This window comes from Bos mutus, chromosome X, assembly GCF_027580195.1.
Source record: "Bos mutus isolate GX-2022 chromosome X, NWIPB_WYAK_1.1, whole genome shotgun sequence".
Lineage (NCBI taxonomy): Eukaryota > Metazoa > Chordata > Mammalia > Artiodactyla > Bovidae > Bos > Bos mutus.
In genome coordinates this window covers 10,234,150-10,259,472 of record NC_091646.1, presented here as the reverse complement: position 1 = coordinate 10,259,472, position 25,323 = coordinate 10,234,150, and the positions used below count along the sequence as shown (strand labels likewise).

Sequence of the window (25,323 nt, the reverse complement as noted above, 5' to 3'; positions counted from 1 at the left end):
CTCCATACTGTTCTCCATAGTGGCTGCACCAATTTACATTTCCACCAGCAGTGTAGGAGGGTTCCCTTTTCAAGGAGGCCCATTCTTTAAACCGGCCCATCAGAGGGAAAAGAAGGTTTAGCATTCCACTTCAGGGCAGCCCTGAGCCGGTTACACTGCTCAACAGGGAAAACCATCAGCCATGAGGATATGCATGTGATGATAGCAAATCCAGGTGATACACAGACACACACACACAAAGGCTGCTTGGTTCTGGCCAGTTCCTGGGATTTTAGAAATGATAAGCCAACTTGCATCCCAGGGAAAAAGTTTGCAACTGGAGCTAAAGGTGAAAAGCTTGTCTGTACTCTGAAGAGCTTGTTTTGCAGAATAAATTTCAGATGAGGATAATTAAACCACTTCTTGGAGAACTGAGTCTGATTTCACTGGGCCTTTTAGTATATAAGATCTTTCATCAAGTGACTTTCACGGTCCTGATTGGAGCCCACTAATTATCCTAACCAGCTATTTTCATCGAGTGTGCATCGTGGTGTGCTGACGTGCACATACATCCCAGCTCTGCTAACGAAACAGGAGGCATCCCAAAATGCTGCAATCAATATTAATGTACTCTAAATCACACTTCCATCTGTTTCTGAATTAATAAAACACAAAATAGATGTCCTCATTTCCCTCTCTGTTTCTCTCTTTTAGCAAAATGCTTCAAAAGTCGCTCAGATACCATCTCCATGGGTAGGCAATGGAAAGTAAGTATCTTCTGAAAATTGCTTTTTCATGAAAATTAGTGATTGAATAGACCCCAAATATTTGGTATTGACAAGCCAGGCACAAAGGTTAATTCTGAGATTACAGTAATTTGGGTGCACACAGAATTCTAGTCAGGTTTCTGCTAATGGTAGGACAGAAAATTTTAACATGATGTGATTCCAAATTTCTTTCACTATTTGATCTTTAAGCCAAATGATGGCCATAAAAATATCAGTTAATGAGATGGCAAGCACCATGCCATTTCGGGGAGGCAGGGTAGAGTTACCTCCACTGAAGTGATTTTTCAATGATTCACTCAGTAATGAAAGACCAATGAAATATTCATTGATATATGGTAAGTGCTTTAATAAAACCGAAGGCATAATAGTGCTGAAAATGTGAAGGCACTTCGTCAGCCAATTATCTGAGCCTTCATGATGATTTTTATATTAATACTAAAATACTCTGCCCTAAAATATAAAAGCATCTACTATACTGCCGGCCTGAGGCGCAATGAACTCACCCACTCCACAGCTGTCCTTAGAGCCGTATCTGCTTGGAGGAGCTGAGGCCTCCAGCAGCAGGGTGGGAGCTGGTAAACCAGTTGACCCAGGCCCAAGGCTGCCCTCAGTTCCAAGGATAAAAGTTAAGAGAGCCCTTTCTCTCTGCAATGAAAGGCCAGACCCAATGACATCGGAGCCTCTTCTGAAGAGAGGTTCCTTTTCAGAGGGCAATTCAGAATCCTAGCTCTGTCTCAGCCCTGAACTAGCTATGTGCCCACACTTACCTGAGCATTCGTTTCTCCTGAGTCCAATACCTCTCTGACCACTGCAAGCCCACTTTCCACCAGTAGATGTATTCTTTTGAAAAGAGCTGCTTTTCCCCCCATTTTTCACCACTTCAAAATTCTTATGTCTCTGATCAAAACACTTTCTTGAACAGTGAAATAGTCTCCTTTGCTGCTTTATAAATATCTACAAAGCACACTCCCAAAGGAGTGAAACTGTGAACTCTAAGATCATAAAAAACATTCAGAATGAGGGAACAGATCCATTAAAAACTATGCGCCAACTCAATTACTCTATTGAAAGGAAGTACCGTTTAAATTGTTGAATTAGGTCTCTCTCTTATATTGACGGACAAAAGCGAGACCACAGGCCCAGAGAAAGCTGTTTTCTCTGAACACGGAGTAAAGCAAGGGCAAATTCAGGTAAGCACCCATTCAAGAATCACTGGGAAAAAGTTTTTTAATTCTGCAGAAAGAACTCAAACACATTCTAAGCTTGTGAAGTCACATTAAAAGCCTCCTGAAATGATTTTTTAAAGCAGCTTCTATCTGAAGAAAGCACACTCCTTTTGGTAGGTCAGAGAGCTTTTGAATGAGGCAACTCAAAACGGTTGCCCAGGGGTTACAGCCCATTCATTCAGCACATACTTTGGGTGCATTTCCCTATGAGAGGCTGGGGATGCACTGAATGCCATAGGCTCCGTGTACTCCAGAAGCACGTGGTCCAGTGGCAGGAGGGGACAGATCTGAACAAAGTTCTGTGGACACCCAAGAAAAAGAGATCTTGGGCCTCCCTGGGTGGCCAAGGAGGGCTTCTTTGCCTGCTAGCAGCACTATAGCTTGCATCTCCCAGTGGATGAGGATGGTTGGCCCCACACCAGACCTCTCATGATCCTTCCAGAAGAAGCCTCCCCTGACCCTGACTGTGAAGACAGTGCAAAGAATAAGTTGGAAGAAGAAGAAAAACCTACTCGAGATAGAGCAAGGGTCAGCAAATTTTTGCTGCAGAGAGCCAGATAATACACATTTGGGGCTTTGCCAGTCCAGAAAAAAACTGAGGTTGTTACGTAAAAAGAATATGAGATAAAACAAGTTTCCACAAAAATCTTACTGATGAAATTCAGAATATAATAGCAGTTTTAGAATACAAGTTTGTTAAGGAGAAGAAAGGAATTTTGGAAAAATAGAATTTTGTGTTCTTGGGGTTCAAATGTAGCATTCTCATTCATCAAATTGATTGCATATGTTCATCTTTTCAAAACATTTGTAGCTCACAGGCCATGCAGAAACAGGGGGTGCACCAGTGCTTTCAGTCCCAATAGAGAGTCATGGTAACCACATCGTGGAGACGCTAAAAAAGGGAGGGGCAGCAGTCCCAGATGTCAGGCAGAGAGAATAAAAAAGAAGGCTATGGAAGGAGGAAAGAACAAGGCCATTTGAGGCCTTTAGAAGAGCTGTTTCTGTACACTGGAGGCCTTGGGTGCTATATCGAAAGGGTCTGAAGAGAAGAGATATCTCCCCTTGTTGGGGACATTGGCCAATAAAAGGACTGCAAAGAGTTTTGGTTGTCACTGGAGGGAACATTTCTATCAAGCAAAACTTCTCCCCAAGCTTAGGGAGGGCTATGCCTGTGCAAACATGGGAAGAGCCCAGGGAGAGTAGTAGGAACAAGCCAACATGGACTCAAGGGTGAGCTCGAGGTGGACACCCACATCAAGGGAAACCTAGTAGAGGGAAGGTAGGACTTGGAGGTAAGTTAGCGGAATGGAAGGAAAATGGACTTTGCAGGAAAACAGACCTTTCAAATCGCAGCTCTTTGGCCATCTGCTGTGTGGCTCTCAAAAAAGGAAGTGATCTTTTCTGAGCCCTCTTGTCATCTGTGAAACAGTGACAGCAGAAACTCACCCACAGAGTTGTCATGAGGCTTAGAGATAATAATCAGTGAAGCCCAGAGCACCATGCTTGGTGCACAGCAACTTTAACAAATAGCAGTTGTTGCCACTGCCATGCTTTGTTATCATTATTACCTTTTTAAGTTGGGAGACATAAGTGATCTTCCCCCTAGAACTCCCACAGCTCTTGGTCTACACGTCACTTTTGGCACTTATCCTAGTTTGCCAGAAATTAATGGATTCTTCTCCCCATTAGACTCTTTGCTCTTTTCAATAAGGAATTGCTCATTCTTTAATTCATCAAAGATTTATTGCCTGCCTACTGTGTATGAGACACTCTGCCAGGCATTTTACCAAAGTATTTATCCCCTATCCATGTGCTGCTCTACATTATTTTTCTTCCCTCTCCAGAGCACCTCATACGTAGTGGATACCATATAATAACAGAGAGATCACTGGAAGGCACTCCATTCACTTATCTCACTGGTATTAAGTACATGTTATGTATACCAGGCACTGTTCTATATGCTGGGAATGGCACTGGATGAAATAGACAATTCCTGTCTATTTCACATTCTTTCAGAAGAAAAACACAGTAGAAAAAGAATGCATATGCTAAATGATAAATGTCTTAGAGGAAATTAAAACAAGGAAGGGGAAGAGAAAGGGCTGCTTGGCTTGGGGGAGGAGGATCCTCAATAGGGACATTAGGGAAGGATGATGAGAGAATGAGCTATGCAGATCCCTGGGGGAAGTGCATTCCAAGCAGCCAGACACCACCACCTTCTTAGATAGGGGCGTGGCTAGTGACTACCAGGGGCAGCACGGGGCGAGTGTGGCTGGAAGGCAAGAGAGGATGGTGGGAATCTAGACTGCTCCTGCTGTGGGTGGTGGAAACCTGTGCTGGTGTGTGCACACTTATGGCCATGTGCCGTGGACATGAAGAAAAGCATAAAATCTGAAGCAGATCCACAGAGGGAGAACTCAAGAATGAAGCCCCAGCTGTGGGGAGAACCAAGATGGAGCTGAAGGCACACTAAGAGGAGTACTGCAACAGCCCTTCCAGCCAGAGGAGCACTGTCTTAGGCAGGCTTTGACTGGTGGATTTCACGTGTATGATGTGGTGTTCTGGGAGTTCAGGCATTCTCCACACCAGATCAGCTCACAGAGCCTCATGTCAGGTCAGTCATGACCAAAGGCAAACCATGCCCTCATTCTCCTCGCCTCCACCACTGATTATTTAAAAGAAAGCACCAAGTGGAAAGGAAAGAAAGCCCCTCACCAGCTCCTCAATGTTATAAACTGAAAAGGCCTTTTCAGGAAATATGAGGTAAACAGAGGTGATGTGTTTCCCCTTGAGATTTCTGGGCATAGTTGGAAATCATTGAATCTAGCCTTTTCTTGCAGTCCATGAAGGCTCCAGCAAGGGGAGGGGCTCAGGAGCCCCAGGCTGGAGTCTCAGTCCCTGGGATTCCAGAACTTTTCAAGCACCACATGGTCCCCGTCTCAATGTTTGTGATCTTCTCTAGAGATTATAAATGAGGACATTTTCCTTTCTTGCTGTAAACTGACATTTAAGGATTATTGAGCACCACTGGGGTGGGGACAGGGGAGAGACTGCTGCTGCTGCTAAGTCGCTTCAGTTGTGTCCGACTCTGTGCAACCCCATAGACAGCAGCCCGCCAGGCTCCCCCGTCCCTGGGATTCTGTAGGCAAGAACACTGGAGTGGGTTGCCATTTCCTTCTCCAATGCATGAAAGTGAAGTCGCTCAGTCGTGTCCGAGTCTTTGAGACCCCATGGACTGCAGCCTACCAGGCTTCTCCATCCATGGGATTTTCCAGGCAAGAGTACTGGAGTGGGGTGCCATTGCCTTCTCTGAGGAGAGAGACTAGATAATAGCATTTCCAACCTGCCATGAAAAAAAAAAAAATCCAGCATTCACTGCTTTTATGTTAACCTTCTGTGCCCAGGTCCCTGAGTTTAACTATCCCTCTGTCCACCCTACCTTGAAAATAAATCTTTCCATCAAGAAGTATCACACATCTCAGAAGTTATAAACAGAGCAGGCAAACCTTCACACCCTCTTACATCACACAAGTGCAGAGCAATTGTGGGGATTCACTTTAACCCTCATACTAGAATATACCAGAAGATATACTCTGTTTGTAGAAGTGGACCAAAGCTGTCATGATGGACAGCCTGTGTGAATCTCAGGTGACCATATCAGTTCAGTTGCTCCCAGATTGAGTCATCCCCACTTCAGCATTTTGGTACATGGGGGTAGCTGTTCCCCCAAATCTTCTATGGGTGCCTGTCAGGGTGCACATGTATTCTAGGAGCAGGTTGGCTCTGAGGAATACAGCCACCCTGGAATGTAGTTGGCAACAAGTGGCTGGTAAAGTGGAGGGAGAGTGAGAGAAGGTTCCTGATGATGGGAGTAGTGTGTTTGGAGGAAGAAGGAGTCCCAGAAACAGCTTTCTCCCATTTCTGTTACTCCCCCAAATGATCAATCATAATAAAGTGTGCATTTTACTGGACATTCAAAGCCAGGTTTGAAAGAAGATGGGGAGAGCAGAGATGTATATTGACCTGGCTGGTAGGCACAGGCAGCAACCCAGCCTTTGGGACTGTCCATGACCTAAGTCCTCGCCCTCCATGCAAAGTGCAGCCAGCAGGTGACTTCTTGTTACTGATATTAAAGAATTAAACAAAAATCTATCTCCAAACAATGATACTGCCCAAAGTAGGAATTCCCAAGACATTTCTTTATAACCCAGTCTGCAGGTGAACTGTCAGCAATTAACAGCCATCCTGTAGCAGGTCTTAAAGAATCCTAAAGTGATATTCAGAATCTTACTTATTTCCAGCTTCCCTACTACTGCTCCTTGGGGGCCTTTTAAGGATCATACTTTGCTTATTGTGGTGACTGTATTTGGAGCAAACTGTCACTGTGGTTTCCACAAAACATTTTGATAACAGACCAATATAGCACATCAAGTTTTTCTAAGTGCCAATATCCATTCTGGCAGCAGGTAGAGAAAGCATCATAACTCTGAGCTGATTCTTTCTCTGGAACATCAAAAGACTTGTTATATGTATTCAAAGTAAGAGCTACATTTGTGGGTAGAATTAATGCCAGAGAAAGATTCACCCAGCTCTCTCTCTGGTATTTTAAAACAAAGTAGCAACATGCACAGAGTCATCAATGGTTGCCAAAGGCAGTCAGACTTCTGTGTTTAAAGTTAGAAAAGGAGAAGGATGGCTCTTTCTACAGCCTGGCACTGTAGCCCTGGGTGGGTTGGTCTGATGAAGCAGAAACAGTGGGGAGAGGGAAAACTACTGTGTGGGTGAAAGCTGTAGGATGTCCTCTGAGAAGAGCTGGTGGGATGCGAGAGCAAGCTTCATAGGTGTTCATCATGCCAAACCTCACTGTGGCAAATCACGTCCTCAAAAGGTCCCAGTATGAGGCAGGGCTCAAATGCTATTGTCACTCTCCCCTAGCAGCCTAACAAGGCCTGTCTCTTCCCATCCCCCAGGAATACTCCATCCCCAGTGTCTCTCAACAACGTCTCTCCCATCAACACAATGGGGAACTGTAACAACGGCCCAGTCACCATCCCACAGCGCATTCACCACATGGCCGCCAGCCACGTCAACATCACGAGCAACGTGTTACGGGGCTATGAACACTGGGACATGGCTGACAAACTGACAAGAGAGAACAAAGGTAAGTATGCTGATCTGTTCACCTGGTTGCTCTCGGGCCATGGTGGATTCAACCTGCTTTGAAGGGCTTGAGTTTCTCATGATGACCTTCTCTTTCTGTTGGTTTAATTTCTAAGGCTAGATGAGGGAAGAGAGGGTGAGATCAGGGTTGACTCAGTGACCAGTTTTTGTGAAGAGTGAAAAGATCTAGACTCAAGTTCTCCTTTAAAACTTAAAGTCACATGAATTATGATGTATTGTCAAATGTCTTTTCCAGATTTTCACTCAATGATAAGGATCAACATAGAGAAACAAAGCAAAGCAAAAAAGAATGATTTGCAAATTAATTGGGATCAAGATACTATTGGCTTTTTTTTCTTTAAGAGAAGTGAGGTAGCACCACAGCCTTCTATCTTCATTATATTCATCAGCTCCAGGGACTTCCCTGGTGGTCCAGTGGTTCAGACTCCGAGCTTCCAATGCAAGGGGCCCAGGTTCAATCCCTGGTCAGGGAACTAGATCCCACGTGCTGCATGGTGCAGCCAAAATATATATTTTTTTAATTATTGAAGATAATAATCATCAGTTCCAGGGCACTTGATAATGTGGCTTGCATTCAGAAACCAGCATCAAGGCTCAGCTAGTGTTTTTCACCCACTGACACTTTGAATGAAGGATCAAGGCCCCATTCATAAGAACACATGAGGTTTGCTGCAAAACAAATGCAGGGAGGACCCTGCTTCACCAGAGGCTGAGTCAGTGGTCCTCCACCACTCATGCTGCATCTGTGACCCTAGCTGCCACCCAGGTTCACCCTGAAGTCTCACTATCCTAATGAAGATAGTAAGTTCAAAGAAACCATACTTTGGCCCTGGCCATTCAGTGGACGTTGATGATTCTGGAGCAGCAGTTAGCAAAAGACCCACTGTAGTTAAGGTGGGGACAGATGTGGGTCTTTCAGATCAGATTGCAAAGAGTAGCCGAGTTTTAGAGCAACAGAAACATCTGGCCAGATACAGACAAAAATTCATGGCCCACACACCCTGGTGGCTCCTGCCAGGACACGACATGGTACAAGCTGCATGGAGTGGGCTTGGGTCCCGGGCAGTAACAGGGATTTCATGGAATCAGGCTGGAGCTGCAGGCCACTGAGATGCAGAGGGAAGTTCCTATGAGTTACTGGCCCCTTCTCCGGGCTGCATCTCTACTGTGGGATCACTCAGCAGGTGGGGGAACAGTCCCACAGAACTAGAAAGGGTGCAGATTTTGAAGCCTTATCATTTAAGCTTGAATCATGTCAGTAACTGGCTGGGTGATCTCAGACAGTTACTGAAATCCGTGAGCTACTCCTGAGCTTCCATTTCTATAATGGATATGATGAAGACAGGATGACAATGAAACTACCCACAAGGATGATAAGAGATGGGTGGAATAAAACAAGATTTGTCAATCACCTAGCATAAAATATCAGGTGCAAGGTAGAAATCCCAGAAATATTTCTTTCTCTTTCCTTATTCCATATGATGACATATAATTCAGATTCTGTGGCTATCAAAGCATATCCCATAATTTGGGACTTCAACCCTCGACCCAACTATTAACAGAGTCCTGGGGTTATTTGCATGTGTTGTTTCTGTGTGTTCATGCAGCAGTTTCTATATACCAGGCGCTGTACTCTGTTTTATCATTTGTCATCTCATTTATCCCCATTTCCTAGATGTAGAAACTGAGGCTCAATGAGGTTCAGAAATTCACCCATGATATCACAGCTCATCATATTAAAAGCATAAATTGAATGAAGAACTATCAGATTTCAGAGTCTGAGCTGTTAACTTACAGGATGCACTGCCCATCTAGAGGGCAGAATTAATAATGCATCCTCAGAAACCTTCAGTGAGTTCTCAGTTATCTGAGAAGAGACAGTTCTTAACTTTCCCTCAGCTTCTGAAAATCCAGACAACTGGCCCAGACAAGTAGGCCAATCCACGAGTGCTAGAATTGCTCATGAAGGCATAAGCATCTCAAGTCTTGCCTAGATTATCTTCCTCCACTCTTCTGTGTCTTATGTTGCACTGGCAACTGGAGGGCAGTTCAATATTTATGGATTTCCTTCATAATTGCATACATTTTCAAATCTGGTAAAGTAACTCCTTCTAAATTTACTACAGAACTTTCCAGGAGCGCTGTAGTGGCTGGGCTGATGTTTGATTGAGATGGTACTCATCTTGTCTTCAGCACCTGTGTCAGGGAGTTGTTCAAGTCCCTGCGTACTACTGAGTCAACATGATTCTGTCACTCCACCAGCATAAACGCACTGCACCCTGCCGGCATGGTCCAGAGGCTGTTCAGGGACCTGGACACAGGACCTAGTTTAGAATCTTCTTCTTGCGGCCTTGAGTTTCACACACTTTGTCATTTCTGAGCTGCTCAGAGTGAAGGACTTCCCACATCTGTCTTGTCCCCATAGATATGTGGAAACTGAGGCGCTTCCTTTTTGAGTGAAACTCTCCTCCCCCCAGAGACCACCATGTATGTACACCTTTTCCCACCCAGTCATGCAGTAGAAATTGCTGAGGTTGGCTGTTCCGGTGGAAGGTCTCCACCCCTGCCCCCTGTCTGTGTGCCTGTATAGCTGCAGATGGCTCATTGCAGAAGATGGGCCAATAGGGCTGATTCTGCCCTCTGGCCTTTGTTCTAGAAGCCCAGTTCCCTATCTTCCCAGCTGCCAACTTGAAGCACTTATTAAAGTGGTGACCTGGGTACTTAGTTAAGAATGCCACCATGGGCTGTGTGCAGAATACCCAAGGGGCATCTCATTCACATTCATTCAACAGCAACTGGATCCTTTAACATTTCCCTTAATATTGTATTACAGAAGAAGGTATTTTCAGTGCCCAAAATAATTCACTCCTTTATCAGCAGAAATTACTTTTATTGCATAGTACAGGTTAAACAGTATCACATAATCAAATGAACCTGATACATGGAGAAGGAGCCCATATGTTATATATAACATGAAAAATCAATGCATTGTTTAGTGAAACACCATCTGCTGAGCAATCAAGCACACATAATCCATGCATGGAAATTGCTTTACAGGAAGGCAGGAGAGCATCCCAACCACTTTAGGGTAGTCTCCAACACCTCCTCCCTCTCCCTCCGCAAAGATACCTAACCCCCAGCCAGCATAGGAGCCATTTTGTCATGAACAAGAGCCTGCTTCTTATGGAGATCGATACAGTGTCAGTCCAATCAATTCAGACATACAAAGGGGAAGCCTAGCTGGTTTCTGAACATCAAAGAATTTTTCCAATATACTCCCCCCACCCTACCCCAAAGCAGACAGGCTGAGACTCTGGTCCCACTGCTTAGTGGCAGGGGGTGCTCAGTGCTGTTCCTTGCCTGAGTCAGCTGGCGGGGGAATCAGCAAGGCACTCTTACCATCCATGTCCCAGGGGGCCAGGGGACATGCTGTGTGACAGATCCTTACAGGTTATTTTCTTTCCCTAAAGGAATAAGACGAACCAAGTCAGATGCCTCCTAGACAGTGACTTGGCCTTAGATACCGATGGTGCTAATGCTGGTCGAGGCTCACTGGTTATATCTACATCAAGCCACGAAACATCAGTGAAGTTACTTCATTTAGACAAAAGGAAAAGAGAGTATTTTCAATTGCATAACACACAGAATGAGAAACAGCTTGGTATCATATACCATTTTCTGTATAAAGACACCTTTCTAACTATAAAGTTATAATATATAAAAATATAAATTCAATATTTTTATAAAATATATTTAGATATATAACTTTATGTGTAGATTTTCAATTTATAAATATTATATATGTTCTATAAACATATATGTAAATATATAGGCAAATATATTTTATGTGTAATATATGCATATTGTGATATATGTGTGTGTATCTCACAAACCTCCACAGGATTGTACTGTATTTTTAGAGGTCACAGTCTAAGAAAATGTATAGTAATTTGAAAAAACTTACTATGAATTAACAGATTTGAGTGAATTTGTGTTTTCTTAATCACAGTAATACAGACATGATTTATGCTATGGAGTTTGGGGAGCTAACAAAAGATTAAAACCATAGTGCTTAATATCCATATGAAGTTTGGATCACCTTGTAGGTACTCTGGAAATTGATGTCTAATGAATGAATGAATGAACCAAGAATAACTCATCCAATGCCCGTGTGCTTGGGGTGCTGCTTATGGCCCTACTGTCATTTAAAGGCCTGACTAAGGTCTGCTCTGATTTTCAGAATTCTTTGGCGATCTGGACACGTTGATGGGGCCCCTGACGCAGCACAGCAGCATGACCAATCTCGTCCGCTACGTTCGCCAGGGACTGTGCTGGCTGCGCATCGACGCCCACTTGTTGTAGTGGCTGTGCCCCCATCTCCAGCCTTGCCACCCATCACGCTACCTCTACCAGAGCGCCGATGGGCACTGGTGGAACTCCACTCATTTGGGAAAGTTCTCTTTGATTATGTATGTTTTGATGCTTCTTTTGATATCTGTGAAAAACAGAAGTCATTGTAAGTGGACACTACACCTTCAGAGCAGTGTATCTTTTATCACTTAGTCATTTTTCTGTATTTTCTATGCATTTCACAGATCCCACCATCGTTTTGTGCTTGATGGAATGACAGTCCCTACAGTATTTTTTTAGGCCCACACTACCCAAAAGAAAGAATGGAAAGCAATTGTGAGAACAGGTTCCTGAGAAGTGAAACAAAATGTCATATATATATATATACATATATGTGTGTGTGTGTGTATGTGTGTGTGTATATATATATATATATATATGTCATATGTCATGTATATGTCTATGTATGAACGCAGACACAGAGGACCTGCAAAGATTCAAATTTTCAGCAGTAGCCATTCCCCAAACTGTGCTGTTCTGTCCAGATAAGAACGTATTTCAGTATCCGTTGTTAAACTTTTGTGATTCCCACAGACTCAGTTTTCAGATGAGAATTTTCATTGTTGAAACCCACTGGTTAGATATTTTAGCAACATCGGAAAGTTAAGAGTGTTAAGAAAATTCATGAGCACAGCAATGCCACTCTGGAACGGTACTCTGGCATGCAGCCAGAGGAGTTTTTAGTTAGTATCCCTTTCCTGACTCTCTATTTGAAAAATGTCAAGGATGAGAAGGAGTGGCAACATTTATATCAACAACTTTAAGGCATCAGCTGGCATAAGTCGTTTTGAACTCCATGATTTGAAGCGTAAATCCTCAGCCGTGATTCTCTTTGTGTAAAGCTCTCCTTTGAAGGGCAGTTCAGTGGTGCATGCCCTAGTAGCCTAGATGCTACAACCCAGTTTAGAGACGAGAGATGAGAGGGCTCTGGCAACTGTCCAGGGAATGCACACCTCTGCCTCTTTTGCAGTTGATTGGTGGGTCCATAACTGGCAGGACTTTTTTTTTTTTTTTTTAACTGTGTTTTGCTCAAATCTCTGGAAACCAAAGTCAAGTTCTCACTACTAGAAGTAGTCATATACAGTTTGCTTCCTAATGGCTTTAAAATATGGACTTCCCCAATTATTATCACATTTGCTATTTTACAGAATTTCTTTTGGCTTCTTTCTGTTTTCTTCTACCTTTTTCTTTTGTTTCTTTTGATTTTGGCTCATTAGCTTTTTACTGAAATACAATCACTGATTTTATTCGTCTATATTATCTTGAATCATTTCCATGAAAATCCCAATGAAAATTCCAAACTCTCTTAAGTTGTAGCTAGTCTTTTAACAAAAAATGAGCTGGGGTAGTGCCTCACCCTAGGGTGGTTTTGAAAGAGCTCTGAAGATGGGGAACAGTTCCATTGATTTGGAGATATTCCAGAGTCACTTGAGACTATTCCCACCCCTTATGATCCTCTACATTCATTTTGTGTCCCTAAACATCACAATGTAAATATCATCTTTGGGGTTCCAACCCACTAGAAGAATCCCACACACATGGTAAAAACTATGCATACATTAGTTAGTTCCTTGTAATTACCTGCTGGTATCTAATTCCATGTAGCCTTTCATCAGCTGAATTATTGGATTCTTTTCACTGAGTTATGACCAGATAAATAATAGATACATGCCCATCAAAGATGCAAACTTGTATGATTTTTGAAAGCAAGTCATGCAAGTGATAGGAATAGCAAAGGATCCCCTCTACACTCTCACTGTCAAGGTTAGCTATTATCCCCAGTTGCAAAAGAGCCAGATTTGAGCTCCGCTCTGGTCATCTTTGAGCTGAAGGCCCTTTGTGGTATTATAAGGGCTGTGGACGTTGTTTTCCAGTGGCTGAGGCCACGTTGTGAAGACGACAGCTGGGAGCATCCAAGCAGCTGACCCCGCACTTTTCATGCCCCCAGTGTGGTTGAGCTGGACGTTGGCAGTCTCAGCATCAACCCTAACACACACAGACACACACTGACCGATGCAACCCAAAAGAAATCTTTTCTGAACCTCTTAAGTGAGGAGCATGATCCTATGAACGACTCCAGATACCCAAAATGGGTGTCACTTACACAGATGAAGCTGATGGCTCTGCAGTGACTCAAGGTCTCTGTTTGTTTCCCACGGCTTACCAGGTGGAGTGCCTAACTATGACTATATAATGAAGCCCACTGGTCTGACTTGCGTGTTCAATCTAGCCATGATCCTAGACCATCATGGATTTATGAGTAGATTCTTCTTGAAATTCAACCTCCAGGAACTAGACAGGGACAGTTTCCTGGGGATACAAGTATATTGCCTCATGAATGAAAGACTCGTATCTCTAGTTTCAGTGAGTCGTTCTACCTACCTGACACACAACAGGGAGACAGCAGAGCAGCCTGCCTGCTGCCTGACGTGTCACCTCTGGTGGCTGAGTGTAAAGTGTGTCCAGATCAGCAGCACGATGATCAAACCTGACAGGCAAGCTCAGGATCACCACCTGATTATTTAGCAGACCCATTTGTAAAGCAGAAACCAATTAAACATGGAGGATGAATTGCCTTCCTCTCCCTGGAGATGAGACATCTTTCAGTTTCCTGATTAAGGATTGTTGCTGTTTTCTAGGCACTCTTTTCATCACGTTGTAAATGGTGATGTGTGTCGTAGGTGTGCAGCGTTTTGAGGGACTGAAATAAGATTTTGTCAAGTAAACCTCTTCAGTGTACCAGTTTGTGGGAGAGATATGAGACATGTGGATGGTGGTGAGAGATCCTGCTTCAGACTGTGATGGAGGCTTGATGAGACACATCTCACAGAAAGCACATGGACTTAGGGTCATGGGCAAAGAAATGGGCAGCTCCACCGAGCGAGCAAGTTCACAAAAGGATCTCAGCCCTGCAAACGGGACCCACATAGGGCCACCACTATGCCTTCACTTGTCACCCAAGCTCCAACCACAGAGAGTTTGACAAGTTTATGTTATGATATTGGCTTGGCTTTGTATTTTAATTAACCTTGGATTTTTTAGTGGTTTTGTCATATTACTGTCTGAGTTCAGTAGGTAGGATTAATTTGAAAAGAGTATACTAGTGTGTTCCTCGGGGTAGAATTTAGCCGTGAGCATGTTGTTAGCCAGCCTGTAGACTGTTAATTACTTAATAATCTCATTGGGAAAATGCTAGTAGTTTTCTATTTGGATAACAGAATTGGAAAAGCAGATTAGCTGCTGCTAACTTTTCAAAGACTTGAGGTTGGGATGCCTTTTTTCCATGTAATGACATTAAATGATTCAAATCTCTGGTCGATAACCAAGTTGCTCAATTTGAAACCATTGGCTGAAATGTGTTTTGTTGAGTTTCCAAATGGATGAATTTTCCTTTGAATAGCACCTTACTAGGTGTGTTGGACTGCGTCTTCATTGGGAAGATACTTGTCCTCTCAATATCTTTCTCAAAGTTATTTAATTTGGATTGTGTTTTATTGAAATTTGCATCCCAGAGGTTGAAGTTGGAAAGCATTTCTGAAGGCAGAATCTATGTAGATGTGGGGGTGGAGTCCTCACATATTTCGCAATAGACATGATAAAATTCACCTGCACGAGCTGGCAGGTGGGAGACACCAAACTGGATCACTGGGTAGGACTACTCAGTAAGGCAATGAACTGCTTGCTTAGAGAAGCATCACCCTCCCCATTGAGAAAACGTGTGGCGAGACACTAGCGCTACACAGCATTGAATGGATGGGTCGATTCCACGCCCCCAGATTCAGTTCTGTGGGGAAAAAATATGGAGCCCGTTGTCGCTTGCTCTATTGTGCGACTGGCGGACTAAATTCTTCTTCGTCGTCGTTATCGTTGTTGTTGTTGTTGTTGCTGTTGTTGTCCTCATTTCCACTCGCACAGCCTTATTCTCATAATGAAACTCTGATTCATTTGCTCTTTGGTGTTCGCAAACTCCAACAACAGAACTGGCATCTGTGTATTGATAATCAGCAATGACCCTGGCAGGAGGCTAATCGGACAGGCTGGTCTCAGACGTCAATCCTACCATGTGATATTTTCGGGGAAAGAAAAAGTATGAATTCCTTTTCCGTTCTCCTCCTCACAAGCCTAGAAGCCCCCTTTCCCAAGAGCATCATGTTTCCGTCTGTAATCCATCAACTCAAAGAAAATTGCATTGTGGGGAGGGCTGAGGGGGTGGGGTGGGGGTTAGAGGGTAGGGAAGCCCTTCCAGACCAGGCTGCAGTTCTTGCCCCTTTCTGCTTCTGACCTGAGATGGTAATGACTCCATCAGGCTCACCATGGGTTTAGGGGACACAGAACTGCTGTTCCGATCCATGATCAATCATCGTTCTAAGAGATTGGAGCTTTGCTGTTTCATTAACTGTGCAGTGTAGACTAATGGTGTTTAATAAAAATCATTCAAAATTTCAAACTCTTTTGCCAGTGACCTCAATTTTGTTGGCTCTTCGTGTTGTACCAGACTTTGAGGAGGGAAGGGGGAACACAGGAAGCCTGCTGCCAGGCCCCTGGCTCAATGCTGCAGGGAGCACCCCCAGGGCCCACCAGCACTTGCTGGTCAGGTGCCACGTGCAGACCAACTGGGAACCCTCGTGAAGAAAGAATGTCCCCTGTGTATGCTTGTAGCTGGGACTAGTGTGCTCCTACTGAGGGTATCATTATTCTCCAGCCTCTGCAGCATGAAGCCAGCTGCCGGATCAGGCGCTTAATCAGAACTGCAACCTGTTCAGTTCTGGCCTGCATCACCCTTGTATCTCTGAATAGGGGAAACATCTCAGAGCCTAGGGTCCAGCAGGGTGCACAAGGCCAGCCAAATGCCCCCCCTACCCCAGATGCTGGTGCCCTTCTGTGGTTCTGCAGTACTTATGACATCAATGGGAGAGGAGCCCTTGGGCAGGAAGCAGCCTTGGGGAAACCCCCAAAGAGGCTGAATTGGTATCATGTTGCCCAGATCCAAAGTTAGCTTCTCCTTTGATCTGCTCAACATGCTACCAGTGATCCATTGCTTAAACGTTTAACAAGCTCTCTAAGAACAGAAAGCAGTTGATTTGTAGCATTTGCTAATCACCATGGTGTAACCGCTCCCACCATAGCCTATTTCCAGCCACGTCACTGAACACAGAGTTGGAAAGAGATAGACGTGAAGTTGGGAGACCAGGCAAACCAGCTCTGACACAGAACTGATTGCAGCCAATCAAAGGGTCTCAGAGTTCACACTTATGTTCTGTGCACACACACACACACACACTTTAATGACAAACTATTACATCATTTTCAAATATGGGTCAATCTTCTAGGAAATGTGGATAGTCTATGATGAGACCCTGGAGGTGTGGGTTTTAAGCTGGAGAGAATGAAGCCCTCTTGAGCCCAAAGCACAGATGCATTGGCAGGAGTATGTGGGTCGTCTCCACATCTGCAAGGTAAAATGGAAGTGAAATAAGCGCTTAGAAAACTGTCATGGTTGGTTAAAAATAAGGATAGGTGAGTATTGTTATTATTGCATTATTATCATTTTATTATTATTAAAATGCCCAAGTAAGTACTTCAAACTTGTAACTGTCACTTGGATAAATGATTTACTATTGCTCCTACTAATGACAGCCTTCATCTAGTTAGAAAACATTAGGCCCTCTGTGGAGAAAGCACAATTCAAAATGCACTGTGTTGTTTTCTTACTATATGGCAACTCAGTAATTCTCCCGTCTCCCTGTTGTTGTTCAGAAGGTTTTTGCTTTTGCTATTAGTAATTGAAGTTATTTAGCATATGTTTTAATTTAAAGTATCTATTTACTCTCCTTGCTCTGAAATAAAACTAAAATGTCTCCTGGATCAGTTCCATGATTAATATTTAGAAATTATCATCCAAAGCAAAACAATTCCCTTTTCTACCCAATATAAAGAAAGCAGTGACACAAACAAGAAGACATAAAGTGCAGTGTATTTTTCTAAGACAACGAGGTTTTTGTTAAAAACACACACACACACACAATCTTTTTTTTTCAAATTAGACCTCATCATAAATCAACTGAGAGTAGAACAGAAAGTCTCAAAGGACCTGTTCTCCTGGTCCCATGAATCTTCTACAGTTAATAAGAGGTTTGTATCTGGAAAGGTTGAAGAACTTGCTGTAAAATCCTATTTTTCTTTAAACATTTCCATGATCTGTCTGGGCCTGTGTCCACAGTCAAGTGTTAGCCCTGAAGGATACCCGTATCTTTTATGCATTCTTTCCGGCCCCTCTCTATCTCCCTTGCCTCTGCAGTTCTTTCTGTGACCAGCATGATAACATGGTTGAGCAGGGGGTTCTTCAAGCCCCTCATGGTATTCCTGCAACATTTGTCCTGACTGGGTATGGTCCCATCTGGGTCTGGTTAATTGCTGTCACACTCACATGGGGACTTGGTGTCCCCCAAGGCCATGGACCAGTTTGCATGGAGACAGAGAGCTAGAAATGTCTTCATCATCATCTGGTGATTTTCTATTTCAAAACCATCCTCATGAATCAATCATATTCACCCACAAATATTACAAATGAGATTGATTCTGCCTCAAGACAGTTTGTCAAGTAGTTTTCTTCCTGGATGACTCTACTCTCTGGGTATTTTAGAAAGGGAAACATCTGAGATGAAATCCCCCACATTTGTTCAATTCCACAAATAGCTGTTTTTATTCCTGTTTTACTCAGAATAAATAATGCTTCTAAAAATGGTTTGATGTAGTGTTGTCTTTGGATAAAATAAACCGTTTAAAAGTGAGCCTGGTGGAGCTACTGTGCTCAGAATGCCCCTGGGGATCAGAAGATCCCTCCGATTCTTCCCCTGAACACACTTGATGGGCTGACTGCCATATCCATAGGCTCCTCCAAGAAGAGACTGGTTTCTGTTCTGTTCTGTGCTGGTGATCGTGGTGGCTGTGGCTGTTCCTTGTCTCTCTCTGTCTTGCTTACCTGGCTCTGGCTTTCACTTTCCTGCTTGGGCTCTTTCTGTCTCTAAACGAATAGTTGAATTCAATGTGAGCTTCTCAACTGTAACTTGTTCTTTCTTTTAAGACATAACAGATTAATAAAAATAAGTGTTCTGATTTCAAACATGCCACCTGGAGAGGCATGCTGTATTCTGAAACCGTGATACTATAACAACTGCATTATCATATGGCAGTATACTCATCTGTTGAATTCATTTGTCCGGTTGTAGAACCTTGTGGAGCAGTGTTGTGACCTTGACGATGCCATTTTGGAGCAAGTGCAGTGGCTGCAGGCAGATGAGACACTTTACATCAGGATTTTTCAATGAACTTTAGCTGGAGGCCTGGCGATGGCAAACATTTTCAGATGTTGCTGTAACCATGATAAATGTGAAGCACAAATTTCTGTTCCAGAAATTTCCCAGAACTCTTCAGTCAAGGTGGTTTTATTTTAGGTTCATCTTTTTCTTTTTTTTTCTTCCTCTCTTTTTTTTTTTTTTTTTTTTTTTTTTTTTATTTTGAAGGGGTTTGTTATTATTGACTGAAGAAATATTTTGACCGTACTGTGTATTTCTCCTGTCTTTCCCTCTCTTTCTCTCTCCCCTCTCCTTCCCTTGTTAAAATATTTAAATCTGGAGTCTTTTGCAAATCTGCATCAGATCAGGCCAGGAATGAAGTCTGAGTCTAAGCAGACATTGATGGGTTTTCAAAGAGGAATGTTCCCTATCCCTGTGGCCCTTCCACGCCCCACACTGAAGAACCAAAGGGCACTTTTCTAACATCGTTTGAGACCGAATGCAGTTTAACAAATGACTCCATGTTTTTCCAGTACTCATTTGACTGAAACTTGAAAAATACGCCCGAGACTTATCAGGGGTGTCTTCTGCCTGGTCTACAGCGTGTGTGTTTGCTTTGTATCTTAGAGGCATATTCCTGTCTTGTGTGCTCATTTGAAGTATCTCCTCACATTCACATTAGCCTGTATATAAAAACCAGAGAGATAATCCCCCCACATGTTGTAAATGAAGATGTGACTCTATAAAACTTTCTCTCCTTCTTGAAAATAAGAAGACATTTTCATGCATATTTTAAACAGAAAGTTTGTATATTTAAGTGTCATGGAAATATTTATTGAGTAACCAGGATACAAAAGGGAATTTAATTGTCATCATATGCTTTGTGTGTGTGTGTGGGGGGGGGTGGCTCACCAGCACTGTGTCACTGGACAATTGTGGCTAGCCAGAGTTGCCCACATAGAACATGTCATCTGTGTCTGTGTGTGGGTGGGGGGGGGCACACATGTGCAACACGTCTGGCTTGCTGTTCTTCATGGGATTTTAGCTTTTTCTTCTTGAAAAACATTGTTGTACAGTTCCAGGAAGGCCATGGCTCCATTGCTATGTGAAGGCTATTTGAAATATAAACTCCTGTTCCCTCGGAAGCTATTATCATGGTGTTATGGCTCAACTGCATGGATTCCATTGGCCTTTGTGAGGGGAAAAAAGTGAAAGTGAAAGTCATTCAGTCCTGTCTGACTCTTTGAGACCCCATGGACTGTAGCCTGCCAGGCTCCTCTGTCCATGGGATTTCCCAGGCAAGAATACTGGAGTGGGGTGCCATTTCCTTCTCCAGGGGATCTTCCTGACCCAGGGATTGAACCCACGTCTCCCCCGTCTTATATGTTGCTGATGGATTCTTTACCGTCCAAATCACTAGGGAAGCTCAAGAGGCTCTGTTCAAATCCAGCTAAGTTTCCAAGACAAAACCAAAGGCCAAGATACACAGGGAGGCAGAAAGATGCAGGCTGCAGCATTTGAGCTGAGTTGAGCCCTTAAGGTTGGTGTGAACTTGCCCTTGAGCTGCAGCTCAGTTCCCTGAGGCTAGTGTCCTGGCCTGGGCTCCCTCCATGTCAGTAGATGAGCAGAACCATCAGAAATAGCCTGGCCTGGTTCCTGAGAGGTTCTACCCCTAGTGAAAGACCCTTTTCACACTGGAGGCACCCCAAGTGGCCATAAAAATTTGATGGTCACTCACAAAGCACCTCCTTTGTTTTACCAAAATCCAATTCAGCTTTTGAATCACTTTTTCTTGGGTGCAGATTTCTAATATTCATACTCATTGCAGATTCACTGACTGTCACTGTTCTTAACAAGCATGCTCATCTCATCAGAATTTCAGTCAGTTCTGATGTTCTGTATTGACTAAGGTAACTGTTCAAACATCGAGCAATGAATGAAATGGTACCTGGTTCCTCAAAACTGGTTTCATGTGCTTTATGTGAAGGAAACTGTATCTGCCTGTGTTGCTTTGCATTTCAAATGTGTGGCGCACAGGCATTTTGTTGGTGCTTTGTTCTCAGTACAGTAACTCTGTGTACAAACGTTTTCATGTAGTTTTGTTGTTTTCCAACATGATGTCTCTGTAAAAATTATATTAGCTAAGCTGGCGCGTTGGTTTTTCTCATAGAGGCATTAACTATACTGCCAATGCATTGAATTATTGAAAAATGCAAAATAAAATTTTTATGAAAATCTCATATCAGACATGTAGATGATTCTGCTTACAGACTTTCCAGCCATAAGTACCAAATTACCACTCCTTTTGTGTTCTAAGGCATAGTCAACCCCCCATCCAATTACCTCAACAGCTTTAAAACAGAGCCAGAAAGAGAATAACTCTCACAAAGCCAATTCATTTGACGAGAGACCCTTGGTCTAGCATTCAAAGCCCATTGAAGAGAACATGATCAAGTGTTTAGTTATCTGAGTTCCTAGTACACAGCACAAAAAGGCTTGCAAAATATAAAGTCATAATTGCAATGGTTTTTAAATTATAAAGCTAGACTCACTTAAAAGCACAGCCAATGACTATGGCCATTTCCGGTGGAGGCGTGCAGTCACTGGCCTGGGAGGGCAGCATAAGCAATCATTTTAGGTGACAATAATGATGTCAAGTCATCAGGAAAAAGTTCAATTATTTTACGTATATCCTTTTTACTAAGGCAGGAGAGCCAAACATTTAGAACTATTACCTTCAAAATGTTTAACATTTTCCAGGCAGTGCCAAGGATGTTTCAGCTACCTAGAATTTTCATTTATAAAGAATCTCTTCCCTAGGCATGCAAAATGAGCAATTGCAATGCTAAGACACTACACGGCACAAAGCACTTGTATGTGAACATGAAATTAACAACCAGCTGAGTTGAACTTCCTGTGAGCCAGTGAAATGCACTTGGCGTGGCCGGATATTCTGACCCTGCTGAAATAATCCAGGTAAGAACACTGCTGTAGCTAACTGTGGCTGAAACTGAAGCTTGTAACACTATCACCAAGCATTCCAAATTCTTTCCATAATTTGAAGTCCACAATGTCGGTAAATATGAGCATTGTTCTTAGGAGATAATGAAGAAATGTTTAATCTGAGTAAATAGAGCTAAACAGTATAAATTTGTTCTTGAGCAACCAAGTTGTTTTCGCCTTCACTCGAAAAAACAGATGTCATAAATTATAATCATGCCTAGGTAAATGTGAGCCTGCATGCAGAGAAGACCCAGGAAGAAAAAGGCAGAGGGACATTTTTCAAAATTGGAGTACTGGGATTATGCTAACTGATCAGTTTATGTAGTGGTTACTGTGTGCTGGGCCCTGTTCTAGCACTTTCTTATATTAACTTATGTAATCCTCTAATGACCCTATGAGATAAGTATCAATACTATTATACTCCTGTTCCATAGATGATAAGACAGAGGTACAAGATTAAGCAGCTTGCATAATGTCACACAATCAGAATTTGGACAGTACGGCCCCAAAGCCCTTGATCTTAACCATTACCATCTACTGCTTCTTACTATCCTTTAGAGTCAGAGGACTCTAAAGGAGAGGCCTTGGGGCCAGTCTTCCAGAAATGCCTCATTCCATGAAGACTGAGATCAGGACCTGGCTGGAGACAGCAACTCAGGAGAGAGGTGGTGAGATGGGACTCCTTATGCCTGGAAGTAGCAAATAGAAGAGAGAGCACCATCTTGTCAGCCAGCTGGACGCTCTGGTTGGGGTCATGATTAGGTCTTTGGCTGTCTGAGCTTTAAATCAGTCCTCTTGGAAGGCAGACCTGGTGTGGCTTAACCCCTGTGACCCGTATGCACAGAAGGGAGGCAGAACATCCCTGGGGAGCAAGTGTCCTGGGCTTTGAAAGAGGATTTTTAGGTCAGGCTCTTACTGCCTGATAAAGGAAACTCTTAACCTGTCTATGCCCCACTTCCTTCCTCTACAAAATGGAGTTGATAATATCAATATTCTCCCCACTTTCCAGAGATAAGCAAGCTGTCATCAATGTAGGTGTTTCTCATCCTACATCCTCTCCTGGCAACTCTGAGGACTGTGTTGCCCAAAAGAATTTCCCCCAACATGCTGCCATTATCAAGGTCAGCAAACTTCACCCCTGAGGGTGTTAATGGGGCAACCACCTGGTTGCCTCGCTGGCTGGGGCTGTGCCACAACTGGGTAGATGTGGCAGAATGTTCCACACAGGCATAGAGTGGAGGCAGGAAGCACTGAGACTCTTGCTTTGGTCCAAGAATATGTTGAGATTTGTGAGTTTCTCCAGGAAACACCTTTCAGGCTTAGTGGGCGATTTTGTCCCCTGTCCCCCTTTTTAGTAAAGGAAATAAAATCTAAAATCTTTAGCTGTGATACAAGTAGGATCTACGTAATTTCTTAAGGGGAATTTTGCCCATAAGTTTCAGGTATGGACCTTGGAAAGTGACATGCATTCTCCAGGCCCTTGGAACGTGGGATGGATTCTGTGTGGCTTGTGAACTGGGGGTCTACTGGGACTGAGACTCATAGGACCAGGAGGCAAGTGGAAGGCAGGAAATGACCTTCGAGCCCTGTCTTTCTAGTGGCGGCTCTCCACCCTTCGTTCTACCCACTTCCTTGGGGTGGGGGAAGAAGAATTTGAGAGTTAAGAGGGAATAGAAGGTGATGGTGACTGTAGTGCCCTAGAGAAAACATCCAGTAGGAACCCAAGCTCAGAGTCCTCTTCTCCAGGAAAGGGAATGTGTCCCCCGCTTTTGTAACTCTCCAGGAATTTCCCAGATAGTTCCGACCACAGTTCACTTGAACATATTCTCATTTCCCAAATAAGACAGACCCTGCAGTGACCCAGAGATGTGAGGTTAGCCCGAGAAGGGGCGGCTGCACCTCTCTGGAAACACTGTCCTGGGCAGGGCTGGACCTGGGCAGAGGCTGATGGGTGGTGAGCTGAGATTCTCTCAGAATTCCTGACTTTGAGGACACAGCATAATCCAGGGAGCAGGAGGAGAGCGTCCCTCATTGAGGTTCTGTTGGCTGAAACTGGTTAGCTCAAAAGCCCGCTGATGAAAAGCTCAAACATTTTACACATCCATTTGTTTCAGGTAGAGCCCAGAGAAGCACATTTTTCCCTTTGGAGAGCATGCTTTACAGAGCCTAGAAACTGCCCAACATCTGATTGCCCTGGATAAGGAAAACCCCGGGGCTTTAAAGACCCCAAGGCACTGAGCACATCACTGAGATACTTCCACCCACACTCTGACCACCTCCTGGGAATTCTGTTGTTTTCTTCCGATCCTGAGTGGAAGCTGGAAGCCTCCGGAAGGTCTCATCCTGTGAGGGACACCTCACCCCCACACAAAAACGTGCCAGAGGGGCCCTGAGATGAAGCCTGCTGTGAGCTACTGCTACCTGGTGGCCGTGTCTTCTTCCTCACTCACAGGCCCCCACCCCCCAAGCCCTCATCCCCACCTGCCTCCCAACCCCCCGCCAATCCCTTGAACTCACTACATCCAGGTGGCAGAAAGAATCCTGAAGGATCAAGTGACAGGGAGTGGTGGTAGACTCCACATGGGGTCCCCTCCTGATAGCCTCCTAGCACCCCAGACACCCCCTAAACTGGCCCAGTCTTGGCCTCGACTCACTGAACCGAGTCCTGCACCAGCCACCAAACACATCCTGAAGCAGAGCTCTCACTGGGAAAGAGCCAGCTCCCCTCAAGGGTGGCCTAGACAACCCTGGAGCCCCTGATCACTCAGGCCTAGCTCGCACCCTACTGTCTGCACCCCCCAGCCACCACCCTCCAGCCTGTGGGGTAGGGAGACTCTGCATAGGCTCTGGACTTAGGGCCCAGCTCATCTCCAGCCCTCTGGGCAGAGGCACCTCAACCTTGACTGGGTTGGATGGCTTACCAATTCCTGGGGTCCACCCCCAGAGAATCTGATTTTTGATTTGGGCCCACCCTCAAGGGTGGCACTAGTGGTAAAAAAACAAAAAACAAAAAAAACACCTGCCAATGCAGGAGACATAAAAGACATGGGTTCAATCATTCTTGCCTGGAGAATCCCATGGGGAGAGGAGCCTGGTGGGTTACAGTCCATGGGATCACACAACTGAAATGACTTAGCACTCACTTGAGCACTCAAGGGAGCTTCCAAAGGGCATGCACACTGTAGGAGGGGGTCTGGGGGGGCTGTCTTAGCCTCCCACCCACCACACATCTCTTGGGCCCCAGAAGACCACCTCCTGCTCAGTGAACTCTTCGCCCTCCCCATGACCTCTGGAGCAGTGGACCTGGAGCTTCTGGAACTCAGACCCTGCCATCCATGTAGGCCTTTTCTCTCTGCCTTAGTTTCTCCAAGCAGAAAACTATTCAAGCAAGCCTTACTTCTGTGCTACTTAGAGGAGCATAACAAATTAATGAATTAATTG

The 25,323-nt window shown here is 44.1% G+C and overlaps 1 protein-coding gene across 1 annotated transcript in view; it reads left to right on the top strand.

Moving 5' to 3' along the window:
• Positions 1–19,839, top strand: part of AFF2 (ALF transcription elongation factor 2) — a 539,484-nt gene extending 519,645 nt beyond the window's left edge. Inside the window, 3 exon segments of the mRNA XM_070365748.1 lie at positions 694–746; positions 6,964–7,154; positions 11,415–19,839. Of these exon segments, the coding sequence (XP_070221849.1) occupies positions 694–746; positions 6,964–7,154; positions 11,415–11,536 (366 nt within the window). The 3' untranslated portion in view covers positions 11,537–19,839.
• Positions 19,840–25,323: the final 5,484 nt, after the last annotated feature.